The 23,078-nt window shown below is 41.0% G+C and overlaps 1 protein-coding gene across 1 annotated transcript; it reads left to right on the forward strand.

Annotated features, from left to right (window-relative positions):
* The first annotated feature begins 5,482 nt into the window (after positions 1–5,482).
* On the forward strand, positions 5,483–14,874 carry grpr (gastrin-releasing peptide receptor). Its single transcript, XM_059537687.1, has 3 exons — positions 5,483–5,974; positions 12,365–12,716; positions 13,397–14,874. Exons 1-3 carry the CDS (start codon positions 5,574–5,576, stop codon positions 13,784–13,786), a joined length of 1,143 nt encoding a protein of 380 aa, XP_059393670.1. The 5' UTR covers positions 5,483–5,573; the 3' UTR covers positions 13,787–14,874.
* Positions 14,875–23,078: the final 8,204 nt, after the last annotated feature.

Below are 23,078 nucleotides of genomic sequence, written 5' to 3' on the forward strand. Positions count from 1 at the left end.
GTGGATAAAGAAGAGGAGAGTTGGTACCTTCCCATGTTTGGTGTGTACCACCCACAAAAACCTGACCAAATCAGGGTTGTGTTTGACTCAAGTGCAGAATTTGAAGGAATGTCACTTTACAAGGTGTTACTCAGTGGACCTGATTTAAACAATACACTCCTTGGAGTTCTCATGAGGTTCCGAAAAGAGAGCATTGCAGTGACAGCGGATGTGCAGCAGATGTTTTATTGTTTTGTAGTACGTGAAGACCACAGAGATTATTTAAGGTTTTTGTGGTATGAAGACAACGACCTAGATAAAAGGGTAACTGAGTACAGGATGAAAGTCCTGTACTCAGTTTGCAACATGTGTGCAACATGAAACATTTAAGGAAGAGTTTGAGTGCCTTAAAAACGGTGTGGTCCTTGCAAAATGAAGCCTCCTTAAAAAACTAAATACAGTAATTGATGAGGATGGTTTGCTGAGAGTTGGCGGTCGTGTATCTTCTTCAAACCTGTCTCAAAGAGAAAACCATCCTCTCATTATTCCTCACAAGCACCATGTTGCCATCCTCCTGGTAAGACACTATCATAACCAGGTAGCACACCAGGGTCGCCATTTTACTGATGGAGCCATCAAAGCAGCTGGATTTTGGATAATAGGGAGCAAACGTCTCGTTTCTAACAATATTCACAACTGTGTTATCTGCCGCAAGCTCAGAGGGAAATTGCAGATTCAAAGAATGGCAGACTTGCCTGCAGACAGGCTGTCTTCAGAACCACCTTTTACTAACGTGGGCATTGATGTGTTTGGCCCATGGAGTGTAGTCACACGGCTTACAAGAGGTGGCAGTGCGGATTCAAAACGCTGGGCAGTGATCTTCGTATGCATGTCTTACAGAGCCGTGCATATTGAACTAATTGAATCTATGTCGACGGCAAGTTTCATCAATGCATTGCGATGATTTTTCTCCATCCGTGGTCCAGCAAAACTACTTCGCTCTGATAGAGGTACAAATTTTGTTGGTGCCTGCAAAGTGGCTTGATGAAAGACCAAATGTGAATATTGGTGACGTTGTACTTTTGAAAGAAAGTCAGGCACCAAGGACCAACTGGCCTGTTGGACTTGTTGTAAAAACTTTTCCAAGAGCAGACAAAATGGTTCAAAAAGTGGAAGTGAAAATTGTTGACCAAGGAACCACTAAATTCTTTCTGAGACCAATCTCAGAAATAGTTGTCCTCTTCTCTCAGAAACTATAGAGACATTTATCAAAGATTCTGAAAGTAAAACAACTTTTTGATAATTGATAAGTAGTGGCATAATTTCATTATACCATGCGGGGAGTGTGTTGACCATAAAATTTAAATGGTATTTTTTATTTTTTATTTTACTATTTTATTCATTTATTGTGAATTATTTCCTCCGGGACTTTTATTTTGAAATAGCGCGATTGCGAATATGTTGTGACATGTTCAGAGTGCAACAGTGAAAGCAAAACATCGCAGCTTAGCTTACGAATGCGATCTTCAAACAGTTAAAGGCACAATATGTAATTTTTCTGCTTTAAAAATAGCAGAAATCACTATGTCTATGTTATATATTTTTTTTAGTTGTGTACTTACATTATCCCAACAGTTTCCACAAACTTTCAAATTCGGAGAAAATTATAGTTTAATTAGAAGACACGGCAAGTTTCTTTATTTCCGTTTTGTCGCCCGTCTATGGCGTCATATAACCTTTGACCTCTCTAGTTTATCTAACTTCCTGCGGAACGCCAAATACAAAGGTGAACAGAAGCAAAGAAGAGACGAAAAAGAAAAAGTAGTAGTTAGCCTTGATCGAGACTATTATATTTTATATTTATATTGTTTATATTAGTATTTATACCTCAATCAATAACTTAGTTATGGATCATGATTATGCTTTGCCTGCACGTTCTGTGAAGCGCAAACGTACGGGTGAAATAAATGACCCGAGAAGGTTTTGGGACAAGAGAAGAAACAAGACACGGGTAAATATTGGAGCTGCATTTCCAAGATGGAGAGAGCTTCGTGACAAGCTGAAACTACAGAGAGATGCCGAACTCGCTTGCATTCTAATAAACAGGTATGCATCCATTCAGCTGTATCTACCCGTATATTTTGTGAAACGATGATGTCTTGTGTAAAACGCAGACGGACTAGCTCTCATGTATAGTATAATGTAAATCCACATTTGTTCTATATCTAGCTGGATAAAGTAGCTTCGAATGCAGTTCACTATCTTGTTCGATATCATAGTATAAACGTAATTATAATTATTAACGAAAGGCGACCGTGTTTTTTTAACATATATTACTACTAGCTAGATGGAATATTGATTTGATAGGGGTCTGATAATTCATATATCTCTCCGTTCGAAAAGACGTGATTGTCAAAATACTAAGTTAGAATGAGTGCAGAATATGGGGAGCGACAGAGCGCGTGTTCCAATCTGTTATCTATGAGCCCACGCTCTTTCCCGAGGTCATCAAAGTACGTCTTATGTTATTATTTTGATTGAATGACCCCTGGTGGCCAAAAATCCCATACTGTACGTTTAAGCCTTGGAAAACATTTGACTGTAAGTGATTAACAAGTTTATTCTGCTATAGTTAAGTTATGATTGTTGATTGTAATAAGTGATTGAACTAGGACCATATTGAAACGAACTTTGTAGAGAATATTTGAAATGAGAGTAAACAATTGACTGTTATCTAACAGTATTATTGTATTTGTTTTCCTGTAATATACTGTATATTTACATTCTTTTTTGTATTTCAGTTTTACAGTAAAGAATATCCAAGAAAAGTTACGCCTTGGCACTTTATTCCAAAATGTTCACTATCTGTCTAATGGAGCACAGTGACGTTCTATGAGGGCAGAATAAATAGAATTTTAATTCAAACCCCATATCTCACATGGCTTAGTGATAATAACATATTTTATTAAAAATAAAATACTGGTTTGAGATCCTCTCATTCATTAGCAGATCGTTTAGAGAACAGAGTAATTTTGCATTGGACATTTAATCAGTAAGGCTGCATGCATTCCTATCCACATGGTCTCTATGAAGTATTCACTGCTCTCTAAACATGGTAGGGGACAGATGTCCGTTTGTGATATAGTATACATGTTTTTTTTTCTCTTGTTTTTTTTTTTATAATTTCAATTATGCTTTGAGGATGAGGCCATGTCACATAACCTGTCCATGTTGTCTGAAAAATATAATATGGCATCAAAATATCACACTGCTTTACAAAAGATATATGCCTGTTTATTTTTCCTAACTATATATAGATATATGGTTAGTTGCACTGTATTATTTGCATGTAGGATTGACTTTTTTTCTGCTGTCTGCTATCAGAACAGAACTATCTCTCTCTTATTTTTTTCTTTTTTTTTTGTCATGTCTTTTTGGTAACATTTTTTGTCGTCACTTTTTGAAAACATCTTGCAAGTGCCAAAATACATTAACTTATTTTATTTCATTTATTTTTTTGGTGGTGTCAACATGAAACATACTGGTAATGCTTGTAAAAAAACAGACTAATATCAATTCATCTTCATAGTGTCAGTGCAGTCAATATATAATGTTAATAGACACTGGGATGTTGAGAGCAAGCTGCCAGACTGTGATAAGGGTACTTCGGATTTCATTGACAAGCATAAACTGTTGCGGTAAATATCACCATCAATACCAATGATTACTTAGAAAATTACCAGTTAACCTCATCATGCAGAGGGCAATCTCCATTTATCCTCATCCATCATCGTATCAGTCAACTTCTTCAGAAACTGCAAGTAAAAAAAAAGAAAAAGAAAAAGAAAAAACCAGAAAGTGTCTTACGACACAGACTAGAATGTTTGTTGTTTTTTACTGAAGTGCTTGTGGAGTGGGTTTTGTGAGGTTATTTTATTATCAGAGGAGAAGAGCAGACACATTGGCTTGCCCATGGAAACAGCATGACTTTTCGATTTAAAGCACTTTTCAGAGTGAAACTGAGGAGGGCCATTTCACCGGCAAATCAAAGGGAAGGTGTGGGCGGTCTGGGAAGTGGCAAGCCTGGTAAATGGATTCTAAAAAATGTCCCCTTTCTTCTTGTAATACAGGATTATCTCGCCAGCACAACGGGAGCTCAGTCTTTGTCCTGTTTACTCACGCCTGGTGAAGATAAGCTAGGGCATTTCTGTTATCACTACACACACTTCATCCATTCTCCTAGCTGCACGACCCACACATTGACTATAATCTTGGTACCTCATAATGTTGATGAAAGTTGTGCTTATGAACTTGACTATGGCATTCATTTTTTGGGAAGGCGCTTTGAAAGGTTTTCTCCACTACAGCCAGATTTTTCATCATGCGCTGGCTGTACAGCACTTGAAGCCTGTTTCCATGAACAGCTATGCCTTGTGTTGATAGCTGGTGTCTCTTGTGTATTATGGAGTGGTCATTTAATAGATGCACACTGGCATTCAAGGTATTGAGTCACTGTGTAACTGTAATGGCACAAGATAGAAACAGATACCAATCAGTTTCGGTTTAGCTCATTAAAGCACTGCAAATTTGAAAGTTAAATTTGATCATCTTTGTAAAATCCTCTTTGTGGTTTTGATTTTCATGTAATGAAACGAAACCTTGGCTCTGTGTCAGTGTCAGCTTTTCTTTTTTGTCATAAACCTGCTTTGGGTAGCACACTCACATTCATTTTCACTGGAATCAAAATCTGTTTCTAGAGAGGCTTCTGTCATTCTGCCGTAGTATGTAAAATGTAAGAAGATGGCTACCAACATGCTTCAAAGCCAAGTGCTATTTATATTTTAAGCAAGAGTGCAGGTTTATCATTGAGAATTACATATAATAAAAAGATTCTGACAGTGTTTTCAAGACGATGCATTACTGTGTTCTGCTCATATTTAATCTGTTATCTATTGCAGTGTGTTTCCTTGTTCCTGGAGGCACACCAGTAGCACACATTTTGGATGTCACCCTTATCTGAGTCTCCACTAACAGCCTAATGAGTTAAATCAGGAATGTTTGATTAGAAAAACTTGTAATGGTGATGTTCCAGAAACTCATATTTTGAGTAAAAAAAAATTGCATATAACCTAATAATGATTCACAGTTGGGGACCTAGCTGACATTCTATTCTTAGTTGTGTAGCTGGAAATAAAAGGTTATGAAAATAATATTTGTTATTATCAGAATTGACAGGAGATAGATTTATGAGAAAAATCACTATTGCGAAAAAAATACCAAAATTAATTAAAAAAAAAAAAATATATATATATAGGGTGATGAAAATGATAATTCATTATCGCAACCTGTGACAGATTTAACAGTTGGTAATCGTTAAATGCATCTTTTACTGAATATTTTTTTATATGTGACCCTCTGCACTTGAGAGCGCGGGCGCATCAATTTGGCATATAGGAGCCAAACCTCACATGGACTCTCCATTTGCGCACAGGATGCGCTGGAGATTACTTTAACCGGAATACACCACATGCATGGCAATATTCGTGTATACTGGACACTTGAGATTAAAAATGAGCACGAGCTGATCTGATAACATGTCTGATTTAATAATTACACCGACGGAAGATGTAAAGCTTCTGGGCGACTCTCCGGAGCGCAGCAACATCAGCACTGCTCCGGAGAATCCGCACTTGCATTCAGGCATCGTTATCGCCACCGTTTACGCGCTCCTCATCACTGCTGGACTAATTGGTAACGTGACGCTCATTAGGACGTTTTGCATCGTGAAATCCATGCGCAATGTCCCAAATCTCTTCATGTCGAGTCTCGCTCTCGGAGACGTGCTGCTGCTGGTCACCTGCGCGCCCGTGGATGCCAGCAAGTTTCTAGCGGACGAGTGGCTTTTCGGGCGGATGGGCTGTAAACTCATCCCGTTCATCCAGCTGACATCGGTTGGAGTCTCTGTGTTCACGCTCACAGCGCTGGCAGCGGACAGGTAGCAAGTCTAAAATAGCCCATTCTTTGTTTGCCTCAATTTGGTTTAGAGAGCAAAAACGTCAATTGTTGTCTTTACAATAACTTTATATTTAAATGCTATTGTTATTTATTACTATTTAATGACCATTACTCTCAGTAACACATACGTTTTTTCTCCCCAAATTTTGCATATCATGATTTAGGTTGAGTTCAGCAAAAGTAGGAAATCATAAAACGGTAAATTAGGTTTCATCATCGAGTTCCTTTCAAAAATTAAAATGTGAGTCAGAAGTCAAATGTGAGTCCGGTATGTGATCATCAACCTTGAGAATGTTCTTCTTAAACATAAGCCTCTATTAAAATACAAAAGGATTATTAGGGTTAAAATGGATATTGAATTGCACTGTTCCAAAATCGTATTGAACTATTTGTAAGGGTCTGTTTTTAGTAGCCTGGGTTTTTTAATTCATTAATGTGACTAATACATTATATCTGTTCATATTAATTAATGGATTAAGCTAAAGAACAATGAATAGTATTTTTTTTACTAATGTTCATTGTCTGTCTGATGATCTGTGCCACTTGTCAAAACAATTCAGGTGAAAAGCAGTGCCTGTGTTAATTTGTCTGTCATTATCACATCATTTTGTAATTTTATATTTAATAGGTTATAGCAAGACACACACACAAAAAAAAACTCTGAGAACCTACAAAAACCCAACTTTTGTGTGGTTCACAATATAGAAGAAGGCTGAACACATTCTATTATGTTCTATTCTAATCTATATTTGTATCCCATTTACACAAGGCTCCAATTTTGTTCCTTCTTGGTCTGTCTGTTCTCCCGAGGAAGTGTGTGACTTGGTGTGTGATGGTAGCAGATGAGTGGAAATGAAAAATAACATGCCTAATGATTGAGAAAAATTGCTGCTTCCTCTGCCTGTTCGTGTTGATGCCAGAGCACTAAAGACTAAAAAGCGCACCTCAAGGTCAATGGATCAACTGAGGGTCAAGCTGTTTTCTCAGATTTAATGAGAAACTGGTGAGATTCTTTGGTGGCATGATTAGTGTTTTTATAAAATCCAAAGTCAAATCAAAAAGTCAATTTCTTAAAATTATTAAATAAGTATTGTTCATTAATACTTTACAAAATGATTCAAAACAGGAAGTATGGTTCTCTTACGAGAGCTCTCTCGTACTGCGTCTTAGCTAAGACGCTACGGGAAAAGTCTCTTTTCACGAAATACTGAAGCAAAAAATTATCCTTAATTTTGTATTTTTGTAAAGTGCATTTGCAGCAGTACACAGCCATAGGCGAGACGGCTCGTTCGCTCATTGGCTTGTTCTGCGGCAACTGCACAGCCTATCGAGCGCAGGCTTATGCAACATCAGACCAATAAGGGCGCTTCGCGCCCTTCTTGCCACTTCCCGCCGAAACGGGTGTGGCCCAACCTATAAAAGGAGCTCGAAAAGGCTGACTCACCTGATTTTTCATCTCTTCAGCGAAGCTCACGCATCGCTGGATCACGAGGAAGCAAGCGCCGTCTGGAAGAGCATATCAGCAGGACGAGCCATCCTGAAGCCGCTGGCATCGCTGCCTTCCACTGCCGTTCCTGCTTCGCTATCCGGCACCCATATCCTTTACATCATTGATCTGTTATATCCTGTGTGTGTGTTCGCCCTGCGATGCACATTCACAAAAGAGCTGCGTCTTTTTAAAGATGCCCTCGTGCGGCTCGTGCAGAGCCCCGCTCAGCGAAGGAGATCGTCACGTCATCTGCGTCTCCTGTCTGGGTGAGGACCATACAGCGCTCGCGCTCGCTGACGGCGGATGCCCTCATTGCGAGTTAATGCCTATGGTGATTCTGAGGACTCGCCTGGCATCCTTCTCGAAGCCTGCATCATCCGCTGCGCCGCAGCGCCGTAAGAAGCGCCACTCGCAGCGCCTACCAGAACCGCCTCCAGCTCGGCCGAGTTCGCCGGTTCCCTCCGCTTCGCCGGCCTCCCCTGCATCGCTTCCCGATGCTCAGCATCTGCTGCTTGCCGACGCGTCATCGGAGGAAGTGGATCTCAGGCCCGCGTCGGAGGAAGAAGACACGTGCTCTCTGCTTGCTTCGGGCAGTGAGGGTTGGGCGAGCTCCGTGGATCTCGCGCCCGCTGCTCAGAGGCCCAGCAGACGGGGGGATATCGATAAGGAGCTGATGCGTGTACTCTCGCTGGCCGCGGCGAGCCTCGGCCTCGAGTGGTCTGCACCAGCGCCCCCTTCACGTTCCCGGCTGGATGGTAGCTATCTTCCGGATGAGCGCTCTTCCTCAAGCTCAAAGCACGCCCCTTTTCTTCCTGAGCTTCACGAAGAAGTGGCAAAAGCTTGGGACGCTTCATTCTCGGCGAGAATCTGCTCATCTGTTTCGCCAGCATTCTCCACACTGGACGGTGCTAAGAACAGAGGCTACCTGTCACTTCCGCCGGTGGAACAGGCTATAGCAGCGCACCTTTGCCCGCCCTCTGCTGGACGGCGGATTAAGGCGGCGTTGCCATCCAAAGCCTGCCGCATGACGTCATCGCTGCTCGCACAGATATTCTCTGCTGCTGGGCAGGCTGCGTCTGCGCTACACACTATGGCTATGCTACAGATTTTCCAGGGCGATCTTCTCCGCAAGCTGGATGAGATGGGACCTGAAGCGATCTGTCTCGCGGATCTGAGGAGTGCTTCGGATCTCTCCCTCCGCGCTACTAAGTCCGCTGCACAGGCCATGGGACGGGTTATGGCTTCCGCTACGGTGGCTGAGAGGCATTTGTGGCTGACGCTTTCTGACATCAAGGAGTCTGAGCGCGCTGCGTCCCTTGACGCGCCGCTAACTCCTGCCGGCCTCTTCGGATCTTCCGTCAACGAGTTTGTGGAGAGATTCGCCGAGGACCAGAAAGCTTTGCAGGCGTTCAAGCACTTGTTGCCGAATCGCTCCAGTTCTGCAGCTAGCCGCTCTAGACCGGCCCCACAGAGCTCTCAGTCACGCCCACCGCCTCCTGCTGCGTCATCGCGACAGCGTCAGCAACGCAGCTCGGAACCCCGTTCTCGCTCTTAAAGCCGTCGCCCCGCGCCGCGGGAGCCGCGGCAGAGGAATGCGGTGAAGCCAGAAGCCCCGAAAGCATCCAAGCACTGCTGGGAAAGCGCCGGTGTTCGAGTTCTGCTGCGGCCAAGCTCTCACCCAAGCGCGCCGCTGTTGCAGTTCCAAGAGTTGTGACTGCCTCAGTGTCTTCTGCAATGCGCAAGCCTGCACGAGTGCCCGCTTGCCTGCACACAAAAGCCGTTATCACGGCTACCCAGATGTTTCACAAAAAGAGTGTTTTTTTCAGGATCAGGATCAGGACGATCCTGTTTCTGGGTATAGTTCTGAACTCGTGTTCCATGACGTCGCGGCTGTCACCACAGCGCGCGATGGGCATTCAGCGCGTAGCGAGTTCTTTCCGCTGCGGCGCACCAGTGTCGCTCAAACACTGTCAAAAGATGCTAGGTCTCATGGCCTCAGCATCTCCGGTTCTGCGGCTGGGCCTGCTCCGCATGCGCCCCCTGCAGTTCTGGCTGAAGGCTCGGGTGCCGCGCAGAGCGTGGGCGTCTGGCCGGCTGCATTTCAAGGTCGATCAGAGCTGTGTTGCGGCTCTAGCACCTTGGACAGCGAACGGCTGGTACTGATCAGGTGTAAGCCTGGGGACTTCCCTGAGTGTGAAAATGGTGTCGACGGACGCTTCCACTTCGGGATGGGGAGCGCTGCTCGAAGGCAGACCGTCCTTTGGGCTATGGTCAGAACGGGAAAAGCTCAGAGGAGGTTCCTCAGAGGAGCTAGGAGGCTGAATCCTCCCAGACCTCCATCAGTCCCTATGTGGGACCTCGCGGCGGTTTTGGAGGCCTTGAAGGGTCCCCCTTTTGAGCCTATCCAATCGGTTAGCCTTCAGCATCTGTCGTTCAAGACAGTATTCTTGTTGGCTCTCGCTTCTGTGAAGCGTGTGGGTGATTTGCACGCGCTCTCGGTGAGCCAGTCGTGCTTGGAGTTTGGGCCCAATGACTCAAGGGTCATACTCAAACCTAGGCACGGTTATGTGCCGAAATCCCTCAACACACCGTTTCGGGCTCAGGTTATTGCCCTGTCTGCCCTGCCGGTGTCAGGGGAGGATGGAGACTCGGATGATCTTTGCCCTGTCAGGGTTTTAAGAGCTTATGTGTCTCGCTCTGCTGCCTTTCGGCAGACGGAGCAGCTGTTTGTCTCGTTCGGTGGACGTTCCAAGGGAATGGCTGTTTCGAGACAGACTCTATCCAGATGGATAGTTGACGCCATAGCGTTAGCTTACGCTTCCAGGGGCTTTTCAGTGCCCGTTGGGCGTCAGAGCACACTCCACAAGAGGCGTCGCCTCGTCGTGGGCGTGGTCTACTGGGATCTCCTTGCAGGATATATGTATGGCGGCAGGTTGGGCCTCGCCGTCTACATTTATCAGGTTCTATAACCTGGAGGTCCCCGCCTTGCAAGCAAGGCTGTTGTCGGTATAGTCGATTCAGGGCCCTGAGGGGAATTCTGAGTTTACGAGCGCTATGCGCTGCCGACTGTTATATGGGCAGTATTGCGTAAGACCCGCATTGCCACATTGGTCAGGCCTTGCCTCGGCTGTGTGATGTCATATTGCCGCATCTACGGATGCTGCTAGATATAGGACGGAGGGCTTTTTCCCTTTTCTGTCCTGGGCTCTCTGTGAGTCCCTCAGGTGACTGTGCACTGTAAATCCTGGGCGTTGCTTCAGGTTTATTGGTGTGTGATCCCTGCGCGCACGGCATTTTACATTGGGTTGAACGAGCCGTCTCGCCTATGGCTGTGTACTGCTGCAAATGCGCTTTACAAAAATACAAAATTAAGGATAATTTTTTGCTTCAGTATTTCGTGAAAAGAGACTTTTCCCGTAGCGTCTTAGCTAAGACGCAGTACTCGTTCGCTCTTCTAGAGAGAACCGAGGTTACGTTTAGTAACCGAGTACGTTTCTCATAATTTTTTAATGAGGAGTCACTGATTGAGTTTTTTAGGCACAATTCTTTGTAAGGCTGCTTTTTTGAGAATGCACTATACAAATGCTGGTGACTGAAATTAAATTCCACTAACACGTTTGTCTCCATCAGATATAAAGAAAATGAAAAAAAAAAACAGCCTTAATAGTTTTAAAAAGAGAGAAAGAGAGAGAGACAGTTCTATTATATATGTGGTAAGAGTCTAATTAGCATTAGAGGCTTCATTTCTTTCTGTAGGTGAACAGCCATGAACAGATGGTAGATGGCACTCATAGGTGGGAGGATCATTTCCTGTGGTCTGTATTTAGGGCTTTAAATCAGGCATAGAATAGTTAGGCTACTGTTAATTTTGGCAACTTTTTTATTGCTTGGATTAGTCTGTTTTGATTGGTCAACCACCTTGATATTTCCTGCTAAACTTTTTCAGTGGCCTTGGTTCTGGAATCATTTTTTTTATTCATTTTCTACATAAGGATATTTTTAAAAGTGTTCCTTAAAGCATTATACTGTAAGCCACGAACCAAATCAACCAGCTACACTTGATTAAACTTTGATTTGAAGCAACAAGTATTTGAAAATTGGACAAAAAGTCCAAGGTACAAGACTAATAATGGAAAGACCCATGAAGCACTGCAAATGACAATAACATAAAAAAATTACAAGAGAGATAAAAAACTACTAATAATGTTGATTATATATATATATATATATATATATATATATATATATATATATATATATATATATATATAGCAACCTCATAACCTCATTCTTTTGCATTTTAGTTCCTAATATTATATATATAGGAATATTGTTTATTAGACCACTTGTAAACTTTTATGGATCACACTGTATTTCATTCAAACACAACTTGTGGCATGCAATTTAGTTTTTTTGGCAATTGTAGCAAAAATGGCCTTTGAGTAATAATATTAATATAAATAATATGTCATCTTGTTTCAAGCCCCATTGTTTTGTAAATTATAAATAAAAACAATTCATGGCTGAATATAGCCTAATATAATATAATATCAACATTTATTTTGCGAAAAATGTACTTTGTTTATGTTGGTAATGCTTGGGAACATTAGGTTACATACAACTGGACTGAACTCGGTCAGCCCAGAACATGCGACACAGCAGTCCACAGAGACAAATTTGTGGTTAGCAGCCCTTAGTTGCATGAGAATCCCTTTTATTTATCCTGCCATATGCTATGAGCGAATTAGTCATGTCTGTTCAAACAAATAGACATCATTTTCTTTTGATGTTTGTTCGTTCTCAATTAAAATGTTGTTCTTAAGATTAGTTTCTTAATTAAAATAGTTTCTTCTGTTCTCGGGTCCTGTTTCTGTCTCTTAGATACAAGGCCATTGTCAAGCCAATGGATATCCAGACCTCTAAAGCCTCGCTGAAGGTCTGCCTTAGGGCTGCATCAATCTGGCTGCTCTCCATGATCCTGGCCATTCCTGAGGTGGTGTTTTCTGATCTACACTCCTTCCACATCCCAGAAACCAATGAGACTTTTAAAGCATGTGCTCCGTACCCTCATGCCGGAGACATGCACCCCAAAATCCATTCAATGGCCTCCTTCCTTATTCTGTACATCATTCCTCTCTTCATTATTTCTGTGTACTACGTCTTTATTGCCAGGAGTCTGATTCTGAGTGCTATTAACATGCCTGCGGAGGGAAATGCACACATTCGGAGGCAGGTGAGTTTAAAAGTCAAGTAGTGCTTTTGTTGAAATTAGAATGGTTTAACAGTTAATAGCTCGTGCCAACTTTAAGTATTGCAATTAAAGTAATTTGATCACTTTTTCCGATTCATACATCCTGGTTTGACTTACTTTACAGGTAGACATACAACATTCAATAAAGGCCCAGAAATCATTTTTAACATTCCAGCTTCAAGGGACGTGTCTAATTAAAAAAAAAAAAAAAAATATATATATATATATATATATATATATATATATATATATATATATTTGTGTGTATTTTCTTTGTTAATCTAGAAATGTAATAATTAAATTATATATATATATATATATATATATATAAAATTTAATTATTACGTTTCTAAACATACTAAACATATAAAACCATTTGGTTTCACTGGTCCATGCACTGAAAAAAACGATTCATTGAATTTACTTCAAACAAACTTTACGCCAAACAAACAATTAGCCCCACCCCAAAATCACACCATTGGTTGAGCCTGTGTTGTTGTGTCAGGATGATCAGAAAGTTGAAACAGCTGGAATAGTTTTTTTTAAAAGCATTTTTAATGGAAAATCACCCACTTCAACTTAAAAATATTACTAGGCGATCTGAGGATAGTGTGTGATTTTGACTTTTCTGCACATATGATATCTCTGCTTGTAAACCATAGATTGAGTCACGGATACGGCTTGCCAAGACAGTGCTGGTGTTTGTGGGTCTCTTCGCCATCTGCTGGCTTCCAAACCATGTGATTTACCTCTACCGGTCCTACCATTACACAAAAGTGGACACCTCAATGGCCCATTTCATCTCCAGCGTGTGCGCACGTATCCTTGCCTTCACCAACTCTTGTGTGAATCCCTTTGCTCTCTACCTGCTCAGCAAATCCTTTAGAAAGCAGTTCAACAAGCAACTTTGCTGCTGTTGCCCATCCATATTGATGCATTCACAAAGCGCTAGGTGCAACAATACACGACTGAGTTCAATCAAAACAAATCAAACCCAGAACCACTCTGTGGCCAGCTTCAGCCTGGTCAATGGCAATGTTGTCTGCCATTAGAGCTAAACTAGCTCTACTACAGCTACATCATAGAAACAGATCACTCAAAAATAAAAATGGGTCGCCGTGATTTTGCCAAGTAAGACATATTCTTGGATCAACAACTTTTCATGATCCTGGATCAACATTATTGTTCAAAAATATAGAATTAACTTAATTCCTTCCCCCTAAACCTAACCCTACCAATAATTTATTCCTAAAATCAGAAATTATAGCTGATTAACAAGAGTGTAGAAGCACCTAACCTTGATTGTAAGCCTAAAACAGATATTTCCTGAAAAGTTATATCTCTATTCTGAATTGGTTGATTAGAATGTTGTTCCAGGATCAACAAGGATGTTGATCCAGGAACATGTTGTGCTTGGTGAAATCACGCTCACCATAAAATGTACGTCTTGTTTAAAATTCTACATTTGCAACAGCATACAGGTTTGTTGAGTAAATTACAGAATTTTTTTTTCTTGTTTTGGGTGAACTGTTCTTTCCAAAGTTTATTTATTTATTTTTTTTTTGCCTGTTGATTATTGATGGATTGGATTTTGTAGGTTCAAAAACAAACTATTACTTGAGACTTGAGACTTTTCAGATCAAACAATGGATGAGAGAAACGGTAGACTTGATCAGAACTCTAGACATGTTTTAACATTTTAAAACATGAAAATAGCAAAAAAGTAATTACATGGTCAAGGACATCCATCTAGTGAATACGAAAAAAATAATAATATTGTAACTATTAAGTGAATTGGTGGTTAATTTATATTAATCTGAATTATCTTATTCATATTTTCTCATGTACTAATGATATCCAGTTTATCCAGCGCTATTTGTTCTCTATGTTCTTAAGTAAAAGCACAGATGGGAGGGAAAATTTATGTGGGTGGGTGATTTACTAAAAATGCACACATTAAAGAACACAGACACAACCAGATAATTTCCATAATGACCAGAGCAATCTACCAAGAGCAGTGTAAATTGCCGCCTGCACAAATACCAGTAAACTGACAAACCAAAAAGTTTGTTAATTGGGTGGCGTGATTCATTTTAATACCCTTCTCCCTTAAATTTTGTGTCTGAAATGGAAACTCCTAAATGAATATTAAGTAAGGTCAGACGCAAAAAAAAATGATGTTGATTCAGAAAAATCACGTCTTTCATTACTTTTAAATGTGAACAAAAATAGCATCCTTGTATACTTTAAATGATAAAAGTGACGAAAAAAGACTGTTGGCTAATGTTCTTCTGTATTATTTCATCAGTATCAGAATCAGAATCAGAATTAGAATGAGCTTTATTGCTAGGTATGTTTACACATACGAGGAATTTGTTTTCGTGATAGAAGCTCCGCAGTGCAACAGAATGACAGAGAAATAACAAAAAACACATAAAAAAGAATAAAAAATACAAAAAATACAAATAAGTAGGTATGGAATGAAAAATTGACAATTGTATGGCAGGTATATTACAAAAAGCAGTTATGTATGTACAGGTATATTATGTGCAAAATTTAAGTGTACACTAAGTATGTGTGTTAGATTGTATACAAGGTAAATCATGATAGGAAATGGGCCGGATTTGCTGAAGGACACATGCTTTTGTGGTGCCTTTAGGGGATAATTGTTTGTATTTCCAAGATATAGAACATACTTTCTTCATTGCTGTTTTGTGGCTCAGTCCGTTCTTGATGCTTTTTTATTGTATTTGCCAAAGAGCATAGTAGCAAACTGATGGAGCTTTTCATTTTGTAGATGTTGTATACTGCCGTCCTTTTATCTAAAAAGGCCACTAAGTTAGAAAGAAAACTTTTTGTCCAGTATTGAAGTTATCAATAGAACAGAATGTGCAATCATGTTGTTGTTGTGTACTTGTGATCTTGTTTTACATGAAGAAACTGGTAGGCGTGCACCGCAGTGCAACAGAATGACAGAGAAATAACAAAAAACACATAAAAAAAGAATAAAAAATACAAAAAATACAAATAAGTAGGTATGGAATGAAAAATTGACAATTGTATGGCAGGTATATTACAAAAAGCAGTTATGTATGTACAGGTATATTATGTGCAAAATTTAAGTGTACACTAAGTATGTGTGTTAGATTGTATACAAGGTAAATCATGATAGGAAATGGGCCGGATTTGCTGAAGGACACATGCTTTTCTGGTGCCTTTAGGGGATAATTGTTTGTATTTCCAAGATATAGAACATACTTTCTTCATTGCTGTTTTGTGGCTCAGTCCGTTCTTGATGCTTTTTTATTGTATTTGCCAAAGAGCATAGTAGCAAATTGATGGAGCTTTTCATTTTGTAGATGTTGTATACTGCCGTCCTTTTATCTAAAAAGGCCACTAAGTTAGAAAGAAAACTTTTTGTCCAGTATTGAAGTTATCAATAGAACAGAATGTGCAATCATGTTGTTGTTGTGTACTTGTGATCTTGTTTTACATGAAGAAACTCAAGTGTATTTGACTTTGTGAATAAAATGGTGCATTTTACCCGCTAAAATAGCTGCATTACATGGGATTGTCCATTTTTTAAAGCTTGTTGTGTAGAATAGTACAATAATCTACAAGCAATTCTGAAAAGACAACAAAGCAAAAGAAAAAGGCAGTCATCTATAGTAGTAAATACTGTGAATAACTAGGGTGTCACGTTAATGAACTTTTGTTCCCTTATTTGGTCACCTTCCTCTTCTTGTTTTAGTTAATTGATTATTCCCCACCTGTCTCCAGTTCCCTCATTACCTTCTGTGTGTATAAATACCCGTTCTGTTCAGTTCCTCCTCTTCTGTGATTGTTGAATGTTGATATCATTGTTGAATATCGTATGTTGATGTATCGTTGTTGAATATCGTATGTTGATGTATCGTTGTTGAATGTATGCTAAATGTATCTTGTTAATATAGTCTGTACCCCCTTTGTCATCAGTAAACTCCTTATTTGTTCCAGATCCTCTTCTCTCCCTTTGTTTTACGTTTAGCACTACCTCATCTGTAACAGAATCACGGACCCAAACAGTATAGTTTATTTTAGCGGCGTTTATCTTTCTTTTTGGTTTTTTATTTTTTTCCTCCCTCTCCCGGAATGGCCATCCCAGCAGTCCGTCTCCTGTGCCTGGAGCAACTGGACCGTTCGCTGGAGGACCATACCAGGGACTTTTTAGATCTGGCGTGCCTTACTCACTTACTCACCGACCGCTCGCTCTCTAACTTTTTCTATGCCGGCCTGAGCGAGCGGAGTAAGGCACGCCTACCAGCGAACGGTCCCCGAGAGGATTTCGCCGCTTTTGTGGAGTGGGTGCTGGAGAAAAATGGTTCTTCATTTACCATCAGCACCGCCGAAGAGGATATCTCCAGCCCCACTCCCATCCCAGAGACCAGCCAGCCACCATCAAGCCACACGGAGCCAGAGCCCACCGCAGCCGCAGAGCCCGAGCCAAAGCAGGACCTCGAGTGTGCGACTGACCAGGTGTGTGAGCCGGCAACACCATGCATCGTGGGAGTCCTCGTTGAGATCGAGGGTGTGGAGGAAAGCCCTGCCCACACTCCTGCGACTGAGGGTGAGCTGTATCCGGTCTCGGGAAATATGGAGCAACTTATGGATCTAATGGACTGGTCTATGGAGGTAATCCCTAATCTTCCTGTTTCTGCGCTGGTTCCGTCCAGCCCTGATCCCCCTGTATACCCTCTCAGTCTCCCACTCCTACCTCCTCCAGTCAGTTCCTATGCTCCATTTCTGCTGGTTCTGCCCAGCTATGAATTTTCTGTTTCTCCGCTGGTTCCGCCCAGCCCTGAATTTTCTGTTTCTCTGCTGGTTCCACCCAGCTATGAATTTTCTGTTTCTCCGCTGGTTCCGCCCAGCCCTGAATTTTCTGTTTCTCCGCTTGTTCCGCCCAGCCCTGAGTTTTCTGTTTCGCTGGTTCCGCCAAGCCCTGAATTTCCTGTGTCTCCGTTGGTTCCGCCCAGCTCTGAATTTCCTATGTCTCCGCTGGTTCCGCCCAGCTCTGAATTGTCTGTGTCTCCTGTACTCCCTCCCAGCCTCCCTCTCCCACCTCCTCCTAGACCTGCCAGTTCCCCTGCTCCACTTCCGCTGGTTCCGTCCAGCCCTGATCCTCCTGTGTTTCCTCCCATCCTTCCTCTCTCTCCTCCTCCTAGACCAGCCCGTTCATCGACCTCATCTCCGCTGGTGCCAGTCAGTACCGCAGCTCACCCTCAGTCCGCGCCATCTGGGCGCGATGGTTCACCGCTGGACTGCCAGTCTCCAGCTCCGCCTTGGCGTGTTATGGCCCTGTCTCTGCCTCCAGCCTCCGAGCCCTGGACTCCTCCTCTGTCCTTCGACCCAACGGCTCCGCCTTGGCTCTTAGCTCCCTCGTCTCCACCGTGGCCTGTCATCCCACCTGCTCCACCGGGCTCCCTCGTCCCTCCGGCTCCACCTTGGTCAGTCGTCGACCATCCGCCGCCTCGGGACTCCACTCCTCTGGTTCCACCTCGTCACTCCATCCCTCCGGCTCTGTCAGGCTCCTCCTTCCCTCTGGTTCCACCGTCATCCTCAGTCACTCCGGCTCCACAGCGGTCTTCCACCTAGCCTTCTGCTCCACCTAGGCCCTCCGGATCCTCGACGTCACCCTGGCTCTGCGGCTGTGCTGCTCCATCTTGGGCTCCTCACCCACCGGTGCAGTCTCCGCCTGTCGCCCCCCTGGTGTCGTCGGCCCCTTCACCATGGCTCCTCCCGCCGTCGACTCCACCGTGGGTCTCCGTCCTGGCTGGTCTCTGGAGGACCATCTGGCTCCTCCTGCTCTGGGCTCCTCCCTCCATCCACTCCGCCCTGGTCCCTACCTCCATGCTCCCTCGTCACCTGCTCCTAGCCTGCTCCTCGCCCGCCTCCAGAACCCCCACCCTCCCTCCGCTGATATATCTCTTGCGGTGCGAGGACGCACCGTTCCGGGAGGGGGCGAACTGTCACGTTAATGAACTTTTGTTCCCTTATTTGGTCACCTTCCTCTTCTTGTTTTAGTTAATTGATTATTCCCCACCTGTCTCCAGTTCCCTCATTACCTTCTGTGTGTATAAATACCTGTTCTGTTCAGTTCCTCCTCGTCCGTGATTGTTGAATGTTGATATCGTTGTTGAATATCGTATGTTGATGTATCGTTGTTGAATGTATGCTAATTGTATCTTGTTAATATAGTCTGTACCCCCTTTGTCATCAGTAAACTCCTTATTTGTTCCAGATCCTCTTCTTTCCCTTTGTTTTATGTTTAGCACTACCTCATCTGTAACATAGGGAAGATGAAGGAGAAAGATGCCTTTTGTCCCATCAGAGTGGTGTAGTTACAACATTTACCAGAAGGGGCTAAGTGGACCTTGACCTCTTGGATGAGCTCAGCAACCAGTGCATAATTATTAGTCTGATTGATTCTAAAAAAGAGAAAAGCAATGACATTTTAAATGCATAATGCTGGATGAACATAAAGTATATGACCTTTTAATAAACCATGTGGGATCAAAACTCATTAAGAGCTCCCCAATGTTTGTCCAGATCAGATGTTGATGTTCAGACAGCTGATGTTATGAACACAGAATATTTATGTGGATTATTATTTTTTCTTTAATTTGTAAATCAGTATTTTCTCACCAATTATTTCTTCACCAACCCCTCCGTAGAGATATAACAGAGCCATGGGTGTCCCTTAGGGAAATTTCAGGAGATTGGATTGAGTGAAAAATAGATGTATGGGAGCAGAAAGTGCTGTTGAGGTCAGTCGGACCTTTTAATAATGCTTGTACTGGAAAATATCAGTTGTTTTCCCACTGTTTTATTTTCTCTGTTGTCAAATAATCAATCTGTTATTAATGTTTTTTTTTTTTTTTTTTTTTTCATTTGGGAGCAGTTAAAGACTTTGTTTGTTTGCCTACACTCACCCCATTACTGTTTTTGCTTTGTTTTATATTTTCCATAAATTAGGGTTGTTGTGGTTAGCAAAAACTAAAACCATATCAAAATGTTTGTTATTTGAATCATAATAAATGTTAAATGGAAAAAAAATAAAATTATATATATATATTATTTGTGCTAGTTGTCAAAGTAACATTTATTATTTTCACTTAGCTGAACTTGATGTACTAAAACTATAACTGGAATAAAAAATGAAAAAAGACTATAGACTTATAGAAAAATTGAAATGTAAATAAAAATGTAAAGTAATTGAAATTATTTATTATTAGTAATTGAATGATACAAAAAAAAATAATTTGAATGATTCTACTCTAAGCATTTAATTGCCCTCATTATTGGCAGTGAAGGCAATATACACACAGATATATAGATAAGAAAATCAGTCATCACCACAGTGCAAATTATTTTTAATAAGAAGAGAAAATACATCTACTATGAAGTGAAGTGACATTCAGCCAAGTATGGTGACCCATACTCGGAATTTGTGCTCTGCGTTTAACCCATCCAAAGTGCACACACACAGAGCAGTGAACACACACACACACACACATGAACGAATGGATAGTAGGCATCTTTCCAGCAGTCAAATAATTCCTAAGATATTCTGTTCATCCGACAATGATGATTGTTTGCTCATTTTAATGGTGGGACCAAACAGAACTGCAAAATAATAATGAATGTTTTCAAAAAGGTTTCCTGAACACTCCCTGTCTCTCATTGGTTAATCAGGAAGCTGGTCACGCCCCCAAAACTTATTCTGCTGGTTGCTCCAGTGTCATGTCAGGCTAAAATGCTTAATACATTTTTTTTTTTTATTAAAGTGACTTTCACCAAGAATGTATCTTGCTTACACTGTAAGTGTTTATAATGAGATATTGTGATTAGTAAATAGTGATTAGAACAAATAATGATGATTAAACCAGAGCAGTTGAATATTTTCAGAATGAGGCTGTGTTAATGCTGCTGGTTAATAAAAAATGAAAGCTGCAGTCATACCTAAAATAACATGGCATTTAACATTTCCCCTGATATGGGTTTTGACTTGTCACTTTGGATCAGCAAGTGCTTTCCTAATGCACATCTCTCTCTCTGTGTGTGTGTGTGTGTGTGTGTGTGCGAGTGCATGCTTTTAGAGTGAATTTGCACCTTTTTGCACTTTTAAACAATGTTTTTACCAAAACATACAAAATATGTGTTACTTCATGGTATCATCAAGTCAAAAATATTATTTAATATAACTGAATCAAACTGACTTCAACTGGAATGCTAAATGCGGGTCTGTTTTTGTTCTGTAATGGACAGTATCTTTCCATCACTCTCCTCTGGGCATGTGCAATGGGCTGTGCACTTCCTGTAAATACCTCATCATCAATATCAGGGTATCGTGGGAAATTGATCAAAGCAGTTTGGCCAGCACTGCATCAAATACATGACTGGACACCACAGCATTTGAGGTACACACGCATGTTGGCATGACTCTACATAACAACATATTAGCATTTCTAAAAAATATGTTTAGTATTTATGAAAATATCTGTTTACAGATGAGAGCTTTCTACATATATAATTGTGATGCATTATGTTGTACAAGGCTCCAGATTATTTATTTAATTATTCATTTTTCTTGGTAATCTGTCCATTTCTTGGCTTAGACCTTGCAAAAACAAGCTATAGCCTTTGATCTTTTATCAGATATTTTTCTGCCCTCTGATGCTATCGCTTTAATTAGTTTAAACCACTGAAAACACTTCCTGAGCTTCTGGGCTGCACATAACTGTTTGACTGTTTTGCTTTAGAAACAAAATGTGCTTATAACATAAAAAGCCATGTCATACAGCAGCAAAAAAAACTTTACAGAATTTCTTTATGCATCAAGAGCTTGTGACACTCCAAAGAGAAAAGAAAAATTTGAAAGCGCATCATATGACCCCTTTAAGAAATAAATATGGATTTCTGTGGAAACTGGAAAAACAATAACATTCAAACAGAATTTAGAATCTGTTATGGTGGCATTCTTCGGTTACTCTGGGGAAAAAAGTGGATCGAAAAGCAAATATTTATTTAAAAGTATGATCCAGTAAAATTATGCCAAAGTGAGGTTGTCATACTGAGAAAAATCTAATCAATACTCAATAGCTGAATGTAAGTTTGTTCAATAAAAAAAGTGTTCTTTATCCCCACAACAGAACTGTTTTCGAAGCATGTGCAGGAATGTACACTAAATCATGAATGAATCATATGAAGAATATGGGAAGGTGATAGTTTTGACATTCTCTTCTTTAAGATTTGACCATGCTTGACATCAGTGAAATGGAAGCCGGTTTTGAGATGGTCTGTGAAGTGACATGGATTAAATGTAGATGTGTTAGGATGAGACAGCCAGAAAATTTGAGCCCAGTATACAGTTGCCTAATTTGATTTTGGTTCTTTCCTTTATGAATGACGTACTGAAGTACATAGTTGTTGTGTCTTTTGACGCCTCGTCATCTCAAATGAAAGGCTTGACTGGGCTGCCCATGTTTTCAATCAGAAAGCCTTCAGAAAATGACAGGAAACTAGTCGAAAAAATAAACCAAAGAAATCAACAAGTTTGGAAAACTGTTCACTGCTATTGTGTGTAGGGGGATTCTAAGTGAATATAATATACTTGGAATGCAGTACATGAGTCATATATAGACCACTTTTATGAAAATCTGATGGTGTTGTTTGGCAGTTGAGGAACCTGACAGCACCGGTTCACATTGCACTTTCACTGGATAAAAATAGACCAGCCAGGTTATTCAACTTTTGTGTTCTGTGGAATAGCGAAAGTGTTTGGAATGACTTTTCGGGGAAGGTACACTTAAAGGGTTAGTTCGCCCAGTTTGCTAAATTATGTCATTAATAACTCAACCTCATGTTGTTCCAAACCCGTGAGACCTAAGATTTTTGGAACACAGTTTAAGATATTTTAGATTTAGTCCGAGATCTCTTAGTCCCTCCATTGAAGCTGTGTGTACGGTATACTGTCCATGTCCAAAAAGGTAAGAAAAACATCATCAAAGTAGTCCATGTGACATCAGAGGGTCAGTTGGATTTTTTTGAAGCATCGAAAATAAATTTTGGTCCAAAACTACACTGTAATCCCGAATAAGTTGACAAAACTCAAAAAATTTGAGGTAATCAGTTACATCAAATTTTTTAAGTTATGAAATTTCTTATTTTAAGTAAGCAGAAACATCTAGTTTTGAGTTTGTTGTACTCATGCAAAAAAAATCTTCTCACTTAAAATACCCAATTTACCCAGCTCATACATTTTGATACCAAATGACTTTTTTATTAACTAACATTTCCCTTTTGAGT

The sequence above is a fragment of the Carassius carassius genome, chromosome 44, assembly GCF_963082965.1.
Source record: "Carassius carassius chromosome 44, fCarCar2.1, whole genome shotgun sequence".
In the NCBI taxonomy this organism is placed as follows: Eukaryota; Metazoa; Chordata; class Actinopteri; order Cypriniformes; family Cyprinidae; genus Carassius; species Carassius carassius.

What these genes read in the sequence shown, in the direction of transcription:
- grpr (XM_059537687.1), top strand. Translation starts at nt 5,574, where the DNA reads ATGTCTGATTTAATAATTACACCGACGGAAGATGTAAAGCTTCTGGGC. An exon ending in ACAGCGCTGGCAGCGGACAG is followed by an intron (nt 5,975 to 12,364) that starts GTAGCAAGTCTA and finishes TCTGTCTCTTAG; the next exon opens with ATACAAGGCCATTGTCAAGC. An exon ending in ATGCACACATTCGGAGGCAG is followed by an intron (nt 12,717 to 13,396) that starts GTGAGTTTAAAA and finishes TGTAAACCATAG; the next exon opens with ATTGAGTCACGGATACGGCT.